At 45.7% G+C, this 22,710-nt stretch overlaps 1 protein-coding gene across 1 annotated transcript in view; it reads left to right on the top strand.

The window, feature by feature from the left end:
* Positions 1–228: 228 nt before the first annotated feature.
* Positions 229–22,710, top strand: part of NUDT14 (nudix hydrolase 14) — a 56,338-nt gene continuing 33,856 nt past the window's right edge. Inside the window, exon 1 of the mRNA XM_079963207.1 lies at positions 229–498. Coding sequence (XP_079819333.1) covers positions 418–498 — 81 coding nt within the window. The 5' untranslated portion in view covers positions 229–417. The remainder of the gene's footprint in view (positions 499–22,710) is intronic.

Consider the following 22,710-nt stretch of genomic DNA (forward strand, 5'->3'; position numbering starts at 1 on the left):
ATTATTATTTCAGGAAGGGCGTTTTATGCTCTCTCAGCTGGAAGCCTCCCGGAGAAAACGGGGACTTGCTATATGCCAAGCACTCCGATCTCTTTCTGCAATTCCGTGTGTAGTTTGTGAAGGGTGCTGGGAACTGTAGTTTTCTCTCTCTCGTGTGTGTGAGGGAACCATAGTTTCCAGGATTTCGGGTGGGGGAGAAGAGGGAGAAGCTGGGTGCGTGATTTAGAAGTCTCATGGACACGCAGCCACAGGTGCATATTCCAGTCAGAACACCTCCGGCATATCAATATATATGAGAGAGGCAGCTCACCCGCTCTCCTCTCTCTCTCTCTCTCTCTCCCTCCTCCTCGCTCCCCTCTCCGGCTGCATCTCCGAGGCGAAGGCGCTGCTTCCTCCTCCTTCTCCTCCTCGCCCCCCATGGAATCCATCGAGGACTTAGCGGTGGGGCCCTGCGACCACTCCCAGTATCTGAGGCCTTTTCGCCTCCGCTACCGCCAGGTAAGCCCGGTGAGGAGGGTCTGCGGCCCAGCCTGGAGGAAGCGCCGCCGCCGCCGTTGCCGCCGCTTTCTTTCCGCCCGGACTAGGCCTCGCCGGCCGCCGCCTCCGACGCAAGCCCGGCGCTTCGGAAACGGAGGCTCCGGCGTGAGGGGGCGACTTGCCTCCTCCTTTGCCCCCCTCTCTCCCCTGCCCCAAAAGGTTCCCTGAGGTTCACGTAGAAGTGATGGGGGGGGCGGGGGAAGCACTTTGCACATGGGCAGAGGACGTGGGCTTTTTTCGTGGCTGAGGGGGTTCCTGGTTGCCGAAAGAGATGGGCTGCAGCTCCCTCCCCCCCCAAAAAAAGCATTGTTTTATATATATTATAAACTCGGATGTGCAAATCGTGTAATCGGACTTTGACTTTAATTGCGATGTTCAGCTATCTATCTATCTCTCTCTCTCTCTACTCTCTCTCTCTCTCTCTCTATCTATCTATCTATCTCTCTCTCTCTCTACTCTCTCTCTCTCTCTCTCTATCTATCTATCTCTCTATCTCTCATCTATCTTTGTTGCTTTGTTAACAGTGTTCAATAGGTTGTGGCAGTTTCACGGATGATTTGTGGGGGTTTGATTCCCCCCCCCCCCGTATGATTTACGCTGCTTGTTTTTGTTCTTTATGGTTTGTAAGCCGCTTTGGGGTTCATTTGAAAGAAAAGCGGCGCAGAAATAGAATAAATCGAATCCGCTGAGTGGCTCTGGGCATGTGCAGAGTTCCGTACCTGCAAAAAAGGGGGGATGGGCGGGAGAGACGGCACCATTTTTACTTTAAAAATTATTGTATGTTTATTTTCCCCTGACGGGACTCTAGGCGGCTTGCAGATAAAAATAAGAATCACTAAAAGAATAGGAGGGAAACCAAGCACTGATCAAATTAAAACCATATACATATATATAATCTGTTAAAACCATACCAATAATTACAAGAAAAGGAGCACAGCACCAGCCCTTTAATTAAAAGCAGAAATATAATCATAGAGTTGGAAAGGAGCTTGAGGGTCATTTAGTCCAACCCCCTGCAATAGGGGAATCTCATCTCATTCATATATGGTGGCCATCAGTTTCCAAAAGCTTGTTGGAACAAGAAGGTTTTCACCTGCCAGCAGAAGATCAACATGGAGGGAGCCGGTCTATCTTCTCTAGGGAAGGAGTTTGGGAGCAGCCACCACCGAAAAGGCCCTGTTTCGTGTCTCTACCAAATAGCTAGTGATATTGTGCACCAAGTGATTTTATTTTTGGAAAGGAAATGCTTCCCATTCTGAGACTGCCCACGTGTGCTGTGAGCTTCCATGCCCTGAGCACACACCTTTCTCTCAGCTTTCCTGCTTATGGGTACTCAGCAATGCTGGTGGGGAGCTGTATCCTCTGCCCCACAGCTTCTGGAGCCTGAGGAGTGCCTTGAGGTAAAAAGGCAAGCAGTGACTCCTCTGCTACACACACAACAGATGCAGCCATCTGTGCACAGGCAGCATTGTGTCATCAAACACAACGCACACTCCTAGCAAGAATGGCCCAGCTGGAATTTTCTGTCTGCCTTTGCTGCATTCGTTTCTGGCAACTACCCTAGATGGGAACAGTGAAATTCTGACTATTACTGCCCCATCTGTACTATGCATCCAAAAGTGCATCATACCACTTTAAACAGTTGTGGCTTGCCCCAAAGAATTCTGGGAGCTGTAGTCTGTCAACAGTAATGAGAATTATTAGGAAGACCTTTACAGAGCTACAGGTCTAGAGTTCTCTGGGAAGAGGGATTATCTGTTAAGCCATTCTGAAAAATATAGCTCTGTGAGAGGAATAGGGGTTGCCTAAAAACTCTCAGCAGCGTTAAGAAACTAGACTTCCCAGGATTCTGGCATGCCTTTTTGTTTTGTTTTGCCCAAAGTTGCTGAGTTGTTTTTTGTGTGTTTTTTTGAAAAATCTCAACAAGAATGGAAAAGGAGTTTTTGAGCTACTTTAAATGAAAATCGCCTAAATCTACTACCAACATGGGTTGCCTTAGGTCCGGATTTTCAAAGACATTTCAGCAATTTTCACCGGGACACTGCTTAAGTATGATATGACAACCCTAGTTTTACAACCATGATAGATGGGGGCATTTTTTTATTTGTTATTTTTAAAAATCTGCATAGTGATTGGGAAAATGTGTTGCTGGGGGGGGGGGGAAGGTTGATCAAATCAAGAAGCATATCAAAAGACCTTCACTAACACGCAGACTATAAATAAATAGGTAGACACTATTTAGATACAAAAAAGAAGTCTCATTCATCAGTGAACGTGTTCTTCTTACCAATTAGACATCCCCTTTATAAATAAATAATTATCTCACTGCATTTCGGAATTGCAGATGGGAGCATGGTGCTAAATTATGAATATCATTATAATCAATTAACATTTCAGTAATTTAGTTAATTAGTTATTCTCAATCAATTTTTTTGTTGTTGTTGTTTAGTCGTTTAATCGTGTCCAACTCTTCGTGACCCCATGGACCCGAGCACGCCAGGCAATTTATTATACTTATTTTAAAGACAAGTGTTACTATCCAGAAAGAGGACAGAATCAGCTTGATGCCTCTGGGAAGCCCCCAAATCAAGGCATCATCTCAGCATTATGTGTTCAGATTCCTGCACTGCAGAGGGTTGGATTGGATGACTCTCACGGTCCCTTTCCAACTCTACAGTTCTGTAATTCTATGACTCAGAGGTCTACTGTCCCCGTATGTGGAAGATCGATGGCTAACAGCGCTCTTAAATGTCTTGCACAGTTTTCACAGCTATTGCAATTTCAATATAAAACACCTTGCTGCAGGGTCAGTGTTCTTGCAAATGGAAAAATACAAGCACAGCGCCGGGTTAACACTGGTGGTGGCCACCAGATTTAATAATATATTGTCACTTATTAAATGTTCCCTTCTTCTGAACTGATGAACAATTAAGACATTTTAACAGAAGCTCCCTTTTTACTCATACAGTCTGGGTTTAAAATAGTGTTGACGAAGTTTTCCTCAAATTGCTGGAAATTCAAATGTTCTCAATTTGCTAGGCTGATGATGAGATCTTCTCTGCTGGTGTGTTTGAATGAGCCTAGCTGTCAATTGTCATTATTCCTCATTAGCTTCCAGTGGAGAATAACCGAACATTTTAACATACATTTTTTTAAGGCTGCAGTCTTATTAGCGAACATTCCCCACTGAACTCACTTGGAGGCGTTTTCCAAGTAGACAAGCATAGGATTGGACTGCACATTTATATTACTAGCCTTTAGGCATGGGGCAGGCTTGATATTTCCTTCTCTTTCAAATACTTATAGGAAGTACGGCTCTCCGTGTTTTGGGGATCTGCCAGGAGGAGGAAAAAGGAACAGGTGGATCTCATGGTTTAGAGTTGACTTTTCAATGGTGAATAGTGGTCATGTAGTGCTGCTTCGCAGCTGATTTTTGCCAAGCTGTTGTAATACTTAGACACATTTTTTTAATAGATCCTATTCCTCAAGGCCATTTTTAAAAGGTGGTAAAAGCACAATATGCCCCCCAAATTTTCCTTTAAGAACATCAGAAGAATAGACCAAAGATGAATCTAATCAAGAACCCTCTTTCAGATGCTTCTCATAAGCATCATCGATATCTCTTGGAAGCTAAGGCTTTAAAGCATTGTTGTTGTTGTTTAGTCGTGTCCGACTCTTCGTGACCCCATGGACCAGAACACGCCAGGCACTCCTGTCTTCCACTGCCTCCCGCAGTTTGGTCAGACTCATGTTTGTAGCTTTGAGAACACTGTCCAACCATCTGGTCCTCTGTTGTCCCCTTCTCCTTGTGCCCTCCATCTTTCCCAGCATCAGGGTCTTTTCCAGGGAGTCTTCTCTTCTCATGAGGTGGCCAAAGTATTGGAGCCTCAGCTTCACGATCTGTCCTTCAGTGAGCACTCAGGGCTGATTTCCTTAAGAATGGATAGGTTTGATCTTCTTGCAGTCCATGGGACTCTCAAGAGTCTCCTCCAGCACCATAATTCAAAAGCGTCAATTCTTCGGCGATCAGCCTTCTTGATGGTCCAGCTCTCACTTCCATACATCACTACTGGAAAAACCAGAGCTTTAACTATACGGACCTTTGTTGGTAAGGTAATGTCTCTGCTTTTTAAGATGCTGTCTAGGTTTGCCATCGCCTTTCTCCCAAGGAGCAGGCGTCTTTTAATTTCGTGACTGCTGTCACCATCTGCAGTGATCATGGAGCCCAAGAAAGTAAAATCTCTCACTGCCTCCATTTCTTCCCCTTCTATTTGTCAGGAGGTGATGGGCCCAGTGGCCATGATCTTCGTTTTTTTGATGTTGAGCTTCAGACCATATTTTGCGCCCTCCTCTTTCACCCTCATTAAAAGGTTCTTTAATTCCTCCTCACTTTCTGCCATCAAGGTTGTGTCATCTGCATATCTGAGGTTGTTGATATTTCTACCAGCGATCTTAATTCCGGCTAGGGATTCATCCAGCCCAGCCTTTCGCATGATGAATCCTGCATATAAGTTAAATAAGCAGGGAGACAATATACAGCCTTGCCATACTCCTTTCCCAATTTTGAACCAATCAGTTGTTCCATATCCAGTTCTAACTGTAGCTTCTTGTCCCACATAGAGATTTCTCAGGAGACAGATGAGGTGATCAGGCACTCCCATTTCTTTAAGAACTTGCCACAGTTTGCTGTGGTCGACACACAGTCAAAGGCTTTTGCATAGTCAATGAAGCAGAAGTAGATGTCTTTCTGGAACTCTCTAGCTTTCTCCATAATCCAGCGCATGTTTGCAATTTAGTCTCTGGTTCCTCTGCCTCTTCTAAATCCAGCTTGCACTTCTGGGAGTTCTCGATCCACATACTGCTTAAGCCTGCCTTGTAGAATTTTAAGCATAACCTTGCTAGCGTGTGAAATGAATGCAATTGTGCGGTAGTTGGAGCATTCTTTGGCACTTCCCTTCTTTAAAGCATTAGCCCTCTGTGAATTGTGGATAACATCATGTCTATATGGCTACAAAAAATAGCAGCAGGGGTATACTGGGTGTGAAATGGAGAAGCTGAGATATACAGATATTTTAAGGGAGGGGGCCTTGGCTCCTTCTCATTTCCTGGCTTCTCCAGTTTGAAGGATCTATGAAAGGTCCTGCTTCAAGACCTGGGAGCTGCTACTAGCCAAACGCAATGCTGAGCCAGTGGTTTGTCTTAGCATAGGGCAGCTTCATATGTAATGTTCTCCTGAAGTCAGAGTTTATGCTTCTCTATAAAACACAAAATAAATCAGTGTATTGGTGTGCATTGTAAATTAGCGCAAGGATTAAAATTAATGAAAAGTTATTTGGAGTGAAAAGTTATCTGTGAGCATGTTATTATCTTAAGCTAGTCTAATGTGTGTGTGTGTGTTTGTGTTTTATATATGCATACCCAGCGTCATCAATATTCACTCTTTAGAAAGGAAACAAACCATTCTCTAATTTAAAGTCATCAGCTCCAGGCCCTAAATTGGGATCCTGTACCTTTAAGAGTCAAGGCCTTTTTCTTCATTGCAACACCCTAATGGGAACAGACACACCTGGAAAAACGTTGCCTTCTCAGGGTCTGGACCTGCCGGACGTTAATTTCAGTTATCTGTCATATGAATATTTTTGCGTACATCTCTATGCATTCTCAAACCCTCCTTGTTTAATTTTCCTTTAAATTCCTGTACAAAATGAAAGCAGTTGAGCCGTATCTGATACATACAATGCAATTTGTGCACTTTTCTTTAAAAAAAAAAAGAACTCTCTAAATTGGTGGAGTTAGTATTATACTAAAAAAGAAAAAGAAAAAAAAGGTCAGATACTGAGTGCAAATGGAGTGTATCATCCTAGAAGAGGCTTTTCAGTGCTTCTTAAGAAACAGCAAGCAATCTGCTCAAAATCTTTACAGAGAAGGTTAACTGTCATAGAAGTTAGCATTCCCACCCTGAGAAATCTGAAGGAAGGCATATTTTCTAACAAGAGTTGCAGTTTGCAAAGATCCAGTCCCTGTACTTTCAAGGTTCACAGAGAAGGAGGAAATTTCATCAGGTGTGAGGGTATCAGCCACCATGACAGAGTTTTGATGGTTCCTAAGAACTTTTAAAAATAGATAGGTTCCCCCTGGCTCTGGGAACCACAAGACTTAATTTTGTGCTTTATCCCAGGTGGAAATCCCCCATTTCTATTTTACTTTTACTAGCCTTTCTCCTGTGCAGTTTCAACAGATGAAACTGTTCCCACCATCTGGTCTCCATGCCAGGAAAAGCTTCACCTGCCACAGAGCTTTAAAAACGCACTGCAAAAAAGGTCTGTAAAGAGGGGAGGTGGGAAGCAGCAACCTTCTTGCCTGAGAAGCAGGGGGACACTGAGTTTTTGCAGTGCTGTAGCAATGCATCTTAACCACCTGCTCATGTTTAATGTTCATATTTTACACTTAGCACGAGGAAAGTTCGCTGCTGAACATTTGCTCTGCAGTTCTGCCTTAAAGCTGCAGGTGTGCAAGGAAGTTCTGTCCAAATTGGGAGGCTTATATGCAGATTTGCTTTTCAATTAAAAAGCATCTTCTCACTGCCTTCCTCAAGACCTTGCTTGTCCTCAATCATGTCCCTTAAACATTGACCAGGGTTTCATTAATACATTAACGCCCGAGTTTAAAGCAACTTTTAAAAGTTTACTTTCCTTCATTGGCGGGGCGCTTAATGGCACACCAAAGTCATGAGCGCAGATAGAGATGACATTAATTATTTGCCTCACGTTTTCCTTGCTGGGCCAGAATCCCCTAAAACCATTTCAGATGGAGTCTGGGAGAGAATCTTGGAGCCTGGGACAGAGCAGCTGGCTTGGACATGGGCCGATGCCCCAGTTGACAGGTTGTTGGATTAGAAAGAATATCAAAGGGAGCAAGCGAGATTAGGGATAAGTGAACATCTGACAGCAGTTTCCAGCAGGGGAGAACAGATGATAAACAATGGGAATGGGGTACTTGCTTGGGGAGAGGAGAGGTGAGAAGGCCATGGGAAAAGTGTGGCGGCAATCTCTAAAGCTCCAGGTTGCTGCACCTCATGAATAGAACAGGAAATAGGATTTGCAGGGACAGATGTGATGAGTGGTGATGAATACATTACAGGCAAAAGAAGGACCAAACTCCGCAAGGTGAGTGATGTCCTTTCCTTGAATCTGCTCGGTGTAATTATGGGAAAGTTTCTGCCTTTCAGAAGGTAGAAAGAAATGACACCAATGCTTGCTTGCTTGCTTAATTACATTATTATCAGCGAAATCCTTATATTGCTAAGAGGGTTTTTATCAGGAAGCAATAACCAAAGATGGGTAGGGAAGATTGGTGGGTTTTCATCGGTTGTAGGCTGTGCTTATTTGCAGGTTTACGCATTAAACTGAAACAACAGCAGTGTACAGTCTGAAATAACACAAAACAAGAAAACAGCAGATAACATCTTAAAACAGCTTAAAACTTGCTCAATTAATCTATTTGAGATTTCCACCTCCTGGTTTAAGTGATGCCCAGGAGGCAGATTTTTCCTTTTCTCTTTGCTATCATGGTGTTGTTGCCAAAGGAGCAGTTTCATTTGGTGTATGTTCCCTTCTAAGCAATGCTTAAAGGCATGAAAACCCTCTTGGAGGGCTGCGGACCTTATAGTGGCTTCTGTGCATGCTCAAATAAACATGATGTGGTGTGATATTCATCTGCTGCTTCTGATTCATCTTGATTTGAAAAAACAACACAAAAGAGTTTTCTGCTCATTAATTTATAGCAGGTATAGGCAAACTCGGCCCTCCAGATGTTTTGGGACTACAACTCCCATCATCCCTGACCACTGGTCCTGTTAGCTAGGGATGATGGAAGTTGTAGTCCCAAAACACCCGGAGGGCCGAGTTTGCCTATTCCTGGTTTATAGCTTTTATTTCAGTTTCTTACACATGTCTAAACTACTTAACAAGAACATTATACACTATGGGGTGTGTGGATGGAGAGGCAGAGATATATAAATGCCTTATCTTCCAAGATATCAGAGTGGGCTAGATCCTCAGCCTATATCCCAGGTCTTGATGCATCAGCTTTGTGAAACGAATTTTAGGTCTGGTTAGTGCATGGCTGGCAGGCTGGAGACAGTATGTGTTCTGCCTTGAGTTCCATGGCAGAAAGGAGGAGTGTAAATGAATTGAAAACCAAACCAACACCAGAAGTGCCTGCTGAATCGGAATAGTGGTCTATGTAGTCCATTACAGTGGCGGATGAGATGTCTGCAAGGAGCCTGCAAGCCGGACATGAGTGGTGTGAGAAACTCCGATATATAAGCTTAAACCTAGGTTACGGTCACCACAATGGAATGTCTATTTGCCAGTGGGTTAGACTGGATGATTCTACGACTCTGTGATCTCAACTATATTGTTTGACTGTAGCTTGCTCTTAGAAACCATTCACTTGTCCCAGTACGCAAGAAGGAGAAACCCACACAGTGGAAACGGAAATGGAATAAGGCAGAGGTTTTAAAACCGTGGTTGCCAGCCTGGAGCCCAGAAATCTCCACATAGGTGCCATTGGCCGTGTGCCAGTAGCAAAACGCACCTGGTGCCTGGGGAATTTCAAGCACTGGATGTGAGTGCAACACCCTTTACTGCCAGCAACTGCCAGAGGCACAATCGACATAATGCTTAGGAACTCTCTTCCCCCAGTGCTGTTCCAGGATTCTGCGGAACTGGGAATGTTTGTCATATGAAACAAAAGTCAAGTCTGCTTGCTTGCACCCTTCTCTAGACTCTATGGCACAGTGCCCTTTGTGTGCTAACAAAGATGAGGTGAAACCACTCTCTTGGAATATTCTTACTATTTTATTACAGTGGTAAAGGTAAAGGTAAAGGTACCCCTGCCCGTACGGGCCAGTCTTGACAGACTCTGGGGTTGTGCGCCCATCTCACTTAAGAGGCCAGGGGCCAGCGCTGTCCGGAGACACTTCCGGGTCACGTGGCCAGCGTGACATCGCTGCTCTGGTGAGCCAGAGCCGCACACGGAAACGCCGTTTACCTTCCCGCTGGTAAGCGGTCCCTATTTATCTACTTGCACCCGGAGGTGCTTTCGAACTGCTAGGTTGGCAGGCGCTGGGACCGAGCAGCGGGAGCGCACCCCGCCACAGGGATTCGAACCGCCGACCTGGGTTAAAGGGATGCCACAGAGCCCAGGACTTGCCGATCAGAAGGTCGGCAGTTCAAATCCCCGGGACGGGGTGAGCTCCCGTTGTTTGGTCCCAGCTCCTGTCAACCTAGCAGTTCGAAAGCACATCAAAGTGCAAGTAAATAAATAGGTACCACTCTGGCGGGAAGGTAAACGGCGTTTCTGTGCACTGCTCTGGTTCACCAGAAGCGGCTTAGCTGTACGCCAGCTCCCTTGGCCAATAAAGTGAGATGAACACCGCAACCCCAGTGTCGGCCACGACTGGACCTAATGGTCAGGGGTACCTTTACCTTTACCTTTACCATACCTTGGGTTAAGAACTTAATTTGTTCTGGAGATCCATTCTTAACCTGAAACTGTTCTTAACCTGAAGCACCACGTAAGCTAATGGGGCCTCCTACTGCCACCGCACCACTGCTGCACGATTTCTGTTCTCATCCTGAAGCAAAGTTTTTAGCCCGAGATAATATTTCTGGGTTAGCGGAGTCTGTAACCTGAAGCGTCTGTAACCTGAAGCGTCTAACCCAAGGTACCACTGTATTTGGTAAACTTACCTAAAAAGGCCTCCAAGCAACATCAAAAATAAACAAGCACTGGAAGGGTGCTTCTGTGCTCTCTATTATTAATTGGTTTCTAAAAGTCTTATTTATAGCGACATCAGAGAAACTAGCCCACCAATGTCGGGTTCTCAGATGGGACTTTGCAGCTATCTGTTTTTTTTTTTTAAAAGCTTATTTAGCTTATTTAGCGACGCAGTCACACGGATGGCGAACTCCGTCCAAATATGATATCATCTGGTGCTGCTTTTGATAATACAAGTTTTTGACCCATTGTTTGTGCCCTATCTTAGAACACTGCAGCATTGCCTCTTTTGAACAAGTTTCTTTCAATATTTTTATCCCTTTTGTCTCCTCAACCTATACCTGTCCATACTCGATTGTTGGTTTTCTTTTCTTGTCTTGAATTGCTGGACTACTCTGTTTGTCCTGTTGGTTATACCATTAATATTTTTTATTTTTTTAAAAAAAGAGAAAACAAACAAGCATACATCACAAATAGCTTCTGGCCCAGCTACTGCTTTCAACCTTTTAGTGTCTGGGACCGCCACATCTTTGAGGTTTCCTCTTCCTATATGGCCCCTCCCCTCAAATCAAGAATGCCCTCAAGTTTTCTGCTTTGTTTGCCATCATTGCGGGAGGTAGAGACAAGCAGCGCAAGAAGCAAGGCATTCTCAGTCACTGCCCCAGGGTTGTGGGATAGTCTGCCAGAAGATGTCTGCTGGAGCATTCTCTTGCTAGACTTCAGGGGAGGGCTGCAAAACCCAGCTTTCAAGGAAGGCTTGCAGATGCAGTTGTTGAATAATGTTTCTATTGATGGCTTCTAATCTGCCTGGTGTCTTGCCCTGTTTTGTGGACTTCGTTTATTTGTTGTGAGCAGCTTCGAGCCTGGGTGGGGCTGGGTGGAAAACCCCTAAGTCTGAATGCGCTTACCAACTCCAGGTGGAAGACAAGCCCCTTAGCCTCTGTTGCAAAGTGAGTCTGTGTGATTCAGGTGCACAATTGCCTCCCAATGAGCTGGGCTATCTGTGGCAATTAGCATAGGGAAAATATTGTTGTGAGTTTGTGGGTACCAGACCCCTCTAGTCTCTGGATCAGGCAAGTGTTGGAATTTAATCAAGCCAAGCTATCTTCCCATGGTGAGCCATTAAGGGAGATTAAAGATAAAGGTACCCCTGCCCGTACGGGCCAGTCTTGACAGACTCTGGGGTTGTGCGCCCATCTCACTTAAGAGGCCAGGGGCCAGCGCTGTCCGGAGACACTTCCGGGTCACGTGGCCAGCGTGACATCGCTGCTCTGGCAAGCCAGAGCCACACACGGAAACGCCGTTTACCTTCCCGCTGGTAAGCGGTCCCTATTTATTTACTTGCACCCGGAGGTGCTTTCGAACTGCTAGGTTGGCAGGCGCTGGGACCGAGCAGCGGGAGTGCACCCCGCCGCAGGGATTCGAACCGCCGACCTTTCGATCGGCAAGCCCTAGGCGCTGAGGCTTTAACCCACAATATAAATGTAGAGTTGGCAGGCACCCAAAGGGTTTTCTAACCCAACCCCCTGCAGTTCAGGAATCTCAGCTAAAGCATACATGGCCATCCAGCCTCTGCTTTAAAACCTCTAAGGAAGAAGACTCTACAACAGATTTCCTCAAACTTGGCCCTCCAGATGTTTTTGGCCTACAACTCCCATGATCCCTAGCTAGTAGGACCAGTGGTCAGGGATGATGGAAATTGTAGTCTCAAAACATCTGGAGGGCCTAGTTTGAGGAAACCTGCTTTACAACCTCCTAAGGAAGACTGTTCCACTGTTGAACAGCTCTTACCGTCAGAAAGTCCTTTCTGATGTTTAGTCAGAATGTCTTTCTTGTAACTTGAAGCCAACAAACTGAAAGTCATTCCAGATAAGACTGGGGGAGACTTTGCTTTTTGAAAAAGCTTATTTTTCTCCCCTATGTCACCAGCTGCCTCCTTCTTCTTCTTTCTTCTTCTTTTCACCCTGAGTTCTTCTAAGTCCATGACACCTTTGATTGGAGCGCTCGCAGGCCAGGGTTTTCCAGTTGTCAGTGTTTATACTACATTTTTTTTAGATTTGCCTTGAGAACATCTTTAAACCTCTTTTGTTGTCTGCCAGTACAGTGGTGCCCCGCAAGACGAATGCCTCGCAAGACCGAAAACCCGCTAGACGAAAGGGTTTTCCGTTTTGGAGGTGCTTCGCAAAACGAATTTCCTATGGGCTTGCTTCGCAAGACGAAAATGTCTTGCGAGTTCCTGTGGGTTTTTTTTCCTCCCCCCCCCTTTTTCTAAGCCGCTAAGCCGCTTATCTGCTTATGCGCTAAGCCGATAAGCTGCTAAAAGCCGCTAATAGCACTAATCCGCTAATCCGTCAATGGGCTTGCTTCGCAAGACGAAAAAACCGCTAGACGAAGAGACTCGCGGAACGGATTAATTTCGTCTTGCGAGGCACCACTGTATTTTGCTTTCCATTCTTGAGTTTGGAAAAGAGTAGTTGCTTTGGAAGATGATAATCAGGTATCCAAACAACATGACCAGTCCAACGAAGTTGATGTTGAAGAATCATTGCTTTCCCCCCTATGTAACCCAGCTGCCACCTGAATGCAGGCACACCCCTCCTCCCATGGCGGCCTTTCCCAACTGTGGCTGCCTCCACGTTAGGGTGTGGAGCCCCCCAAAGGGCAGGGCTGAGAGTGGTCACTCTGATGCCCCATTGTGTGGGACAACCCTGGACGACTGACTAAACAATCCATGGCCTTCTAAACTGGGAGGTGGTGTTCTTGTTTGTTACTATGTCATGCATTTTTGTGTTTTTATATTGTAAGATGCCCTGTGATCCTCAAATGAAGGGCAGTGTAGAGATGGAGATGATGATGATGATGATGATGATAGGCTCAGTGCAAGATGGCCAATGGGTGGCGCCCTGTCCCTCAACAGGTAAAGCCAGAGTTTGGAGAAGAGAGTTTTTGGAGCAGTGATGTGACTGAGAAGCACAGCATAAACGGAATCTACACTGGGTGACCAGATTAAGATTACCAGATTTTTTCCCCCCAATGAATCCGGGGACACTTTTCAACTTCAATGGATTTTGTATGGGGACTGATTTGTAAATCCGGGGACTGTCCCTGGGAAACGGGGACGTCTGATAACGTTAGACCAGATGCATGACAGAGAGAGAGAGAGAGAGCAGGGCTCCTGTATCTTTAATAAAAGCATAGAAGAGGGAATTTCAGGAGGTATAGTTTGCAGTGCACCTACTGAAATTCTATCTTCTGCACAACTGTTAAAGGTGCAGCAGCCCTGGCCTGTTGGCCACCTGGTATCCTTAAGCCTACAGATGATTGGAGAGAAACCTAAACCTCATTTAAGCAATGCTGGAAAACGCAAATATCATTACATATGCTTTACCAATGGACTGGCTAGATCTGGCGATTCTGTTCCTTTTAAGAATTGAAAGCGGAATTGCCGTCTCAAATGGGGCTTTTTCTTGCACGTCACTGAAGTGATGAGAGGAAGCACCAAGGGTAGTTCCTCCTTCCGTGTTGCTCTTTGGTGTGGTTCAGACTGACATGCACACTGCACGGCTCCTCAACAGCTAAATGTGGAGACATCACCTGTTCTCCAAGAATTCTCAAAGATAATAGACAAAGGCTCTGAAATTACATCCGCAAGCTCCTTTGGTGCACTTGGATGCAGCTCATCAAGCCCTGGAGATCTGCTGTGCTGGTGTTTTATTGGCAGGGATCTCCTAACATCAGGAAGCGTTCAAAACTGTGAGACACATGCAAAACTCCTTACATTCTAAAGTGATACAGGTCATTCTACCAGCCCAGCAGTCTACCACCCCATTCTTCCTCAGGTGTTGAGATCTAGGTCTGGAAAATGGTGGTGCTTGAGACTGTGAACTCACATGACATTTAATATGTGATGGAACATTTGTGCTTCCCTGCAAATCACGAATGACAGGTCTTCTTAACAGCTGCTAACCATGATAAAACTAATCAGAAGAAATGTTATGCTTCTAAATACAAGTTGCTGGGGGTAGGGATCATATAATCATAGAAGTGCAGAGTTGGAAGGCACCCTGAGGTTCATCTAGTCCAACCCTTGCAATGCAGCTGCATATTGGTGTTATCAGCACCTTCGCACTCTGCTTGTGAACTTCTTATATCTCAGGGTTAGGATCTTTTTTGTTTCGGATATTTATCTCCACCTCACCCATCAGGCCAGCTTTGACTGGTGGGTGGGGCTATACACCTGTCAGTCACCTGGTGTCAGGCGATTGATAGGTGGGAAGTCCTGCCCTTCTGTCAAAGTTCATCTGCAGGTTGGGGGTCAGCTTCAGCAGTGCGTCCCCTGCAGGCAGGGGTCAGCAATCTTTTTCAGCCGTGGGCCGGTCCACCGTCCCTTGGACCGTGTGGTGGTCCAGACTATATTTTGGAAAGAAAAATATGAACAAATTCTGATGCCCTACAAATAACCCAGAGATGCATTTTAAATAAAAGCACACATTCTACTCATGTAAAAACACCAGGCAGGCCCCACAAATAACTCAGAGATGCATTTTAAATAAAAGGACACATTCTACTCATGTAAAAATACACTGATTCTCAGACCGTCTGTGGGCTGGATTGAGAAGGTGATTGGGCCGCATCCGGCCCACGGGCCTTAGGTTGCCTACCCCTGCCTGCAGGCAGCACCCTGCAGGATTCAACTCTACCCATCAGGTGATTTCACCCAGTGATATCAACTAACTGGCAGGGGTGTGTGGCCTGGGGAAATCTGCAATCCCAATTCCAGCCATATCTAGTTAGCTGCTGCAGGAAAACAGGATGCTGCACTAAATGGACCGTTTTAGAGTGATCTAACAGTGTTGCTCTTAAAGGTAAAGGGACCCCAACCATTAGGTCCAGTCGCAGACGACTCTGGGGTTGCGGCACTCATCTCGCTTTACTGGCCAAGGGAGCCGGCGTACAGCTTCCAGGTTATGTGGCCAGCATGACTAAGCCACTTCTGGCGAACCACAGCAGTGCACGGAGATGCCGTTAACCTTCCTGCCGGAGCGGTGCCTATTTATCTACTTGCACTTTGACGTGCTTTCGAACTGCTAGGTTGGCAGGAGCAGGGACCAAGCAACGGGAGCTCACACCGTCGCGGGGATTCGAACCGCTGACCTTCTGATCAGCAAGTCCTAGGCTCTGTGGTTTAACCCACAGCGCCAGCCGCGTCTCCTTACCTGGCCCTTAAGTGATGGGCGTGTGTGAACTGGCTTTCAGTGCAGAAGTATTCTTGTCCTTCGCCCAGCCACTCTATTTATCTTCAATAGGTAATGAAAGTTTACCCGTGAACTATTGTTGTCCATAGCATCCTGTCTACTCCAAGTTTAACACATGCACACGGAAACACCGAAACCCGCCATCCTTTTAAGCATATGTTTTGTAGGTTCACGATTGGAGAGAGGGAGAGGGCCGCTCGCTATGTTATGTAAGACATAATTTAAAATCTGGGGCTTGGTAGCATCTGTCCATTTTGTATTGATTTTTGCAGGGGACTGGAGGGAGGTGAAAGGTCCTCGTGATTTTTGTAAGAAGTTCCTGTGAGAAAGTCTTCGGGGGAAATCTAAAGATTGTGTGTAAGCCTTGCCTTCCATTAACCCCCTGCTGCTGCTGCTCTTCATCAAGTTATTTTAATGACTTTCAAAGCAAGTGAGCGGAAAATGGCTTCTCTGGAACTTTGAGGAGGCTGAGCTACTAAAACGGTTGTTGCTTTCAAAGTGAAACATACCAATGGGAGGATAGCTTGTTAAAAAGACTTTTGTGATTCTGTTTTAAAATACGGAGATATTTTAAATAAGGCATTATAGTTACAAATCCCACAAAAGTGAAAATCCTCACCTGCTAAATGCTCTCTATTAGTGCTTCTCATTCTGGTGGTTCCTTTTTCTCTTTTTAAAAAAGCAAGAAGGCTTGGGAGGTTGCTAGAGAGGAATAATGATCTGACCCTGGCAGTTTCTGTCTTCAGGTTTTAGTGGAGAGGTTGGTTGCATATTCTTCAATTCCCCCAGGTTCCACTGGGGGAGTTAGTATAGAGCTTCTACTTGTCCATTTTCCTCTGCCTTCCCTATAAAATATCATCTCTCTTAGCCATTATTTTGAGTTGTGAATTGCACAGAGTGCTTTGGCGCACCAGTGTAGTAAACATGGCTAAATGGTGTTTATTTTAAGGCCTCTTTCTCCACACTACAGTCACATCGCTGCTTGCTTTCCCCTTCTCGTAGAGGGAAGGGTTGGGCCAAGATTGACTGTGGATGTTTCGGTAGAAAGCTGGCTATTGCTGGAAGATTTTTCCCTTGGGAAATAGAAGTGGGGGACCCAACTCAGTGCATCCTAGTTTACCTGCAACCTCACACAATTATTTTATGAGCATCATTCAGTCTTCATTGTGCGGCATGTAGGAAGTGTTGGACTGTACCCAGAATGCATAGCTGGGGCCTGTCTTTTTTTATTATTTTTTAAGCAAATTAATTATTGGGGAAAGGGCCGTAGCTCAATGGTAGAGCATCTGCGGAAGATCTGTGGCTGAATTCCCCTTCAGAAACCTCGGAGCGCCGCTACCAGCCAGTGTAGATGGCACTCAGCTATGTGGACCAAGTATTCTCACTCTGTGTAAGGCAGCTCCCTATCTGCAATGCACTCTACGTGGGGCTACCTTTGAAGGTGACCCGGAAACTACAACTAATCCAGAATGCGATGGCAAGACTGGTGACTGGGGGCAGCCGCCGAGACCATATAACACCGGTCCTGAAAGACCTACATTGGCTCCCAGGACGTTTCCGAGCACAATTCAAAGTGTTGGTGTTGACCTTTAAAGCCCTAAATGGCCTCGGTCCTGTATACCTGAAGGAGCGTCTCCACCCCCATCGTTCAGCCCAGACACTGAGGTCCTCCTCCAAGAGTCTTCTGCTGGTTCCCTCACTGCGAGAAGCAAAGTTACAGGGAAACAGGCAGAGGGCCTTCTCGGTAGTGGCGCCCGCCCTGTGGAAAGCCCTCCCATCTGATTTCAAGGAAGTAAACAACTATCTGACTTTTAGAAGACAGCTGAAGGCAGCCCTGTTTAGGGAAGTTTCTAACGTTTGATGTTTTATCGTGTTTTTAATATTCTCTTGAGAGCCGCACAAAGTGGCTGGGGAAACCCAGCCAGATGGGCGGGGTATAAATAATATATTTTATTTTTATCATCCCTTATTTAAAAATGAGCCATATAACACTAAGTGGTATAACGTCCATCTTTCAGCTCTTTCTTTTACTGAAGCACCAAGTTGCTCCCCCCCCCCCAAATCAATTTGTGCCAGTTCCAGTTGCCTCACATCTGCATCCCAGGTTATAACCTTAAATGCAGTTGCTGACCTAGCAGTAAACTGAAGGTGGCAGAAAAAGCCGTAGCTTTGACCCCTGAACCTATCAGCTTTCCTAGTGCCGGCGACATATCCTCCCCCCTTTCAGGTATCAAGTTCAGCATACTACTGTCTGCTTGCTTGAGGAAAAGAGTGGGCTTTATAGACAGAATGCGATTGCTTTGGATGACAAAGCAATATACAGTGGTACCTCAGGTTTAGTACTTAATTCATTACGGAGGTCCGTTCTTAACCTGAAACTGTTCTTAACCTGAAGCACCACTTTAGCTAATGGGGCTTCCTGCTCCCGCCATATCGCCGGAGCACGATTTCTGTTCTCATCCTGAATCAAAGTTCTTAACCCGAGGTACTATTTCTGGCTTTGCGGAGTCTGTAACCTGAAGCGTATGTAACCTGAAACGTATGTAACCCGAGGTACCACTGTATAGAGGCATTCTGTGGCTTCCTTCTAAGGCGCTTAAGATGGTATACTTGGTTTCCTTCCTTTCTGTTTTATCTTCACAGCAATCCCATAAGGAAGGTTAACTCAGAGATCGTGCCTGGCTCAAAGGCCACTCGTTTAGCTTTGTGGCTGGGTCAGGGATTTGAACCCAGGTCTCCCTGGCCCAAGCCTGAAACTTTCTCTCCATTTCCACATGCTGGCAGAAATAACTCATCTATTTAAAATTTGGCGGCATTGGTTGCCTCATCACAAAGTAAATCAAGGGTTTATAAATCCTAGGAGTAAAAGCTGTGTCAGTTTGTGCCTACAAATCCACCTTGCGATGCTGTCTTAAAAATAAAGGGAAATTTTGTAGATTTTAGCTTACCTGTCCTCGGAGCTGATGGGTTTGAAATAAACATAGTGGCCTGGCCCCCTGTATCACATGAACAGCTGAAGAATGTTTGTTTTGCCTCCTAATAGGTAAAAACGACACCTTTTGAACAGTAAAACTATACTGCCATCACCATCTGGATGCAGTTTCATTACAGTCTCCTGCCAAAATATAACCCTTGCTTTGAAGACTAAAATGGATACGGTTTGTAAAAATTACAGTGCGACTTTTGGATTGTGTACCATTCTTGGGAGGGCAGGGGGAGATAGTTTCTACTCGTCCCTGGACTGGTTGATTTAAATGTCTTTAGTTCAAGGTAGCCAACTTACAGCTGAGATACAAACAGGATTCATTCTTGGTGCCTGAAGCAGAAAATACCAATTAAACCCTCTTTGGTGGTATAACATTAATACAACAGCAAGTGAAAATAATAATGGCAGCCTTAAATCTGTTTACTGAAGCTGGCTGCCTCAACTTGCCCAACAGTAGAGCCGGCCATGATGCTTACCAACTCAGGTGAGGAGAGAGCTAGATGCAGAGGTGAGTGGGGTTTTTCTTATAGTAGCCTGATTTCATCCATCCCCCCTGAAGTTTGGGGTTGTCCTCAAACACCTCAGAGCTCCCAATGGACACTGGGAAGCGCAGTATCACAGCTGAAGATAACAGTCTCATCCAATTATTCAGTACCAACAGTCATCTGTTTACTGATCACATTCGCATCCCACTCTTCCTCCAAGGAGCTCAGGGTGGTATTATATGGGGATTATCCCATATTGCCCTCATGGAAACCCCGAGAAGTTTAGATTAGGTGGACAGGCAAGGTTGTCAAGAGAGGTAGGCAGATGTTTGAGCGAGGGGCCAAGTCTAGTTCTGTATCTGCCACACCAGACTTCCTCTCCATAGTTTTGGGAAACGTCTTTTGAAAGGGGAGCCATATTTTTCGCCCACTTCAGGGGGTGTTGGAATGCCATTCTTCTTGCAACGGGGCGTAGAAAGGAGCTCAGTTCAGTTTGTTCCGTAGAAATCTGTGCAAGCCCAAACGTGCTGCCTCTGTTTTGCGATGTACAATTTATGTTGATAATTCCGATTTCACAATATCGCATGGAGAATAGACTTGTGTGCTTCCTTTCAAAATCCCCTCCTGGTTTTAAGCGGCAATTGGCACAGAAGGCAAAGCCTTGTTTTCTCTTCCTCGTTAATTCTGTTTACATGAAGGCCATGCTCAAAGTGATGCCCTAAAACAGTGCTAATTGAAACAATGCAGGGGTGGAGGCATGCAGATGGAAATGCACACTAACGAATCGCGCCAAGTTCAGATTGACCTAGAGGTAAAGAGCGTGCCAGGGCATTGCCATAGTCCCTGGAGATGTTAGCTATTGACTTCACATGACAGTAGCCGGCATTAATAATGCAGCTCGCAAAAAGAAAAAGGGAAAATCCAATCCAACAACCCCAAATTATGAAATCTCCCGTCATCTTTTCTTGCAAACCACATGGATGTGAAATCAAGCTAAAATGGAAAATGGATAAACAAAGTGCGAGCGAAAAGTGCAGCAGACAAGGAGATGGTTCATGTTGAGAATGATGGTTAAGCATTTTCCTTTTGTTTTTGTGCAGCTAGCACAGCTTGGCTTAGGGAGAAAGGTTGTCTGCCTTATACTGAGTCAGACCCATTGGTTCATCCAGTCCAGAATGGGGACCCTGTCTGCACTGATAGTAGTCAAAGCTTTCCCAGCCTCCCTACCTGAGAGGTTTTTAACTGGAAATGCCAGGGGTTGAATCTGGGCCCACCTGAATGAAAAGCAAGTGTTTTGCTATTGAGCTTGGAGACAGTACATGTTGCAGATCATTTTCAAATGTAGATAGCTCAGTTTGTTACAGCCTAGTGCTGATAAAACCAAGGTTGCAGAGGTTCCGTCCCCATATGGAACAGCTCCATATTGCTGCATTGCAAGGGGTTAGGTTAGATCATAGAATCATAGAATCATAGAGTTGGAAGAGACCACAAGGGCCATCGAGTCCAACCCCCTGCCAAGCAGGAAACACCATCAGAGCACTCCTGACATATGGTTGTCAAGCCTCTGCTTAAAGACCTCCAAAGAAGGAGACTCCACCACACTCCTTGGCAGCAAATTCCACTGTCAAACAGCTCTTACTGTCAGGAAGTTCTTCCTAATGTTTAGGTGGAATCTTCTTTCTTGTAGTTTGGAACCATTGCTCCGTGTCCGCTTCTCTGGAGCAGCAGAAAACAACCTTTCTCCCTCCTCTATGTGACATCCTTTTATATATTTGAACATGGCTATCATATCACCCCTTAACCTCCTCTTCTCCAGGCTAAACATGCCCAGCTCCCTTAGCCATTCCTCATAAGGCATCGTTTCCAGGCCTTTGACCATTTTGGTTGCCCTCCTCTGGACACGTACCAGTTTGTCAGTGTCCTTCTTGAACTGTGGTGCTCAGAACTGGACACAGTACTCCAGGTGAGGTCTGACCAGAGCAGAATACAGTGGCACTATTATTTCCCTTGATCTAGATGCTATACTCCTATTGATGCAGCCCAGAATTGCATTGGCTTTTTTAGCTGCCGCGTCACACTGTTAGCTCATGTCAAGTTTGTGGTCAACCAAGACTCCTAGATCCTTTTCACATGTACTGCTCTCAAGCCAGGTGTCACCCATCTTGTATTTGTGCCTCTCATTTTTTTTTGCCCAAGTGCAATACTTTACATTTCTCCCTGTTAAAATTCATCTTGTTTGTTTTGGCCCAGTTCTCTAATCTGTCAAGGTCGTTTTGAAGTGTGATCCTGTCCTCTGGGGTGTTAGCCACCCCTCCCAGTTTGGTGTCATCTGCAAATTTGATCAGGATGCCCTTGAGTCCATCATCCAAGTCGTTGATAAAGATGTTGAATAAGACTGGGCCCAAGACAGAACCCTGTGGCACCCCACTAGTCACTCTTCTCCAGGATGAAGAGGAACCATTGATGAGCACCCTTTGGGTTCGGTCAGTCAGCCAGTTACAAATCCACTGAGTGGTAGCATAGTCAAGTCTGCATTTTACCAGCTTCTTTACAAGAATATCATGGGGCACCTTGTCAAATGCCTTGCTGAAATCAAGGTAGGCTACATCCACTGCTATGATCCTCAAGGTCCCTTCCAACTCTGATTCCTTGAACTAAAAACCTGATTGCCATAGAGGGAGCACCTTCATACCTTGCCTTTAAAGATCTAATGGCAAGATCTTTTTCTGAGTTTATGCCGGGCAGTGGTGGTGGGGAGTAGTATTTTGCAGGCTTTTGGAGCAGGGCCTTCTCAGTTGTGGCATCCATGTTATGGCACCCTCTCCCTAAGTAGGCCAACCAGTTTAGCATTGCTTGTGGGTAACAGACAGGTGGAAACATGTTTATTTAAACAGGCCTTTGGAAATGGGTTACTACGAAAGAGATGCTGCCGGAGGCTTTCCGTTGTTTTAGCTATTTGCGCGCCGGGGGGCGGGGAGAGAACGTGCATGCAAAACATGGATCCACTTGATTACATCACATTTAAATGTTCAAATTCACAAACTGGTTGCAGTAAGAGAAATAAACAAGCCTGTTGTTTACTTTGCAAACCCTGAAAAGTCGAGCAGTTCCTAATGAGGGGCTACGTTTTACATTGGTGGAGGCTACTGACACAGAGCAAGCCAGCAGTAAATCACACACTGCTCAAAGTTGGCGCTAACTCTTCATTGGCAAAAACACGATCTTCCCAGACTTGGCTGAGTTTCAGGCCTAATGAGCACAGCTGCCCATCCCCGGCAGGTCTTACTCCCTGAATCAGTTGCCGAGACTGAAAGTCCCCAACTCTCCACAGCCATCTAAGGCCCCTCAACTTTCAGGGCTTTTTTCAGGCAATCAGAGACTGCACCTGCATGCAGCCTGCCACTGCTATGCCCATTTCAGCCCTCTTCTGATTCTGGGAGACATGGGAGAGGGGAGCTTGTCTTAGCAGGAGGGGGAGACCCCCGTGACTCTTACCCAGCCTGATTCATCTCTGCCTCTTGACCTCCCTCTTCCCACTTGCTTGCTTCATATTCTGATTCTGATTCTGGACTTCTCTTCCACAGACTCTCCCAGCTCACTAAGCCCTGTCACCTCTTCAGCTTCCGACATTTCCTCCTCCCAGTCTGCTCCCTCTTCTCCTTCT

This window comes from Podarcis cretensis (genome assembly GCF_951804945.1).
Source record: "Podarcis cretensis genome assembly, chromosome: 1".
Lineage (NCBI taxonomy): Eukaryota > Metazoa > Chordata > Lepidosauria > Squamata > Lacertidae > Podarcis > Podarcis cretensis.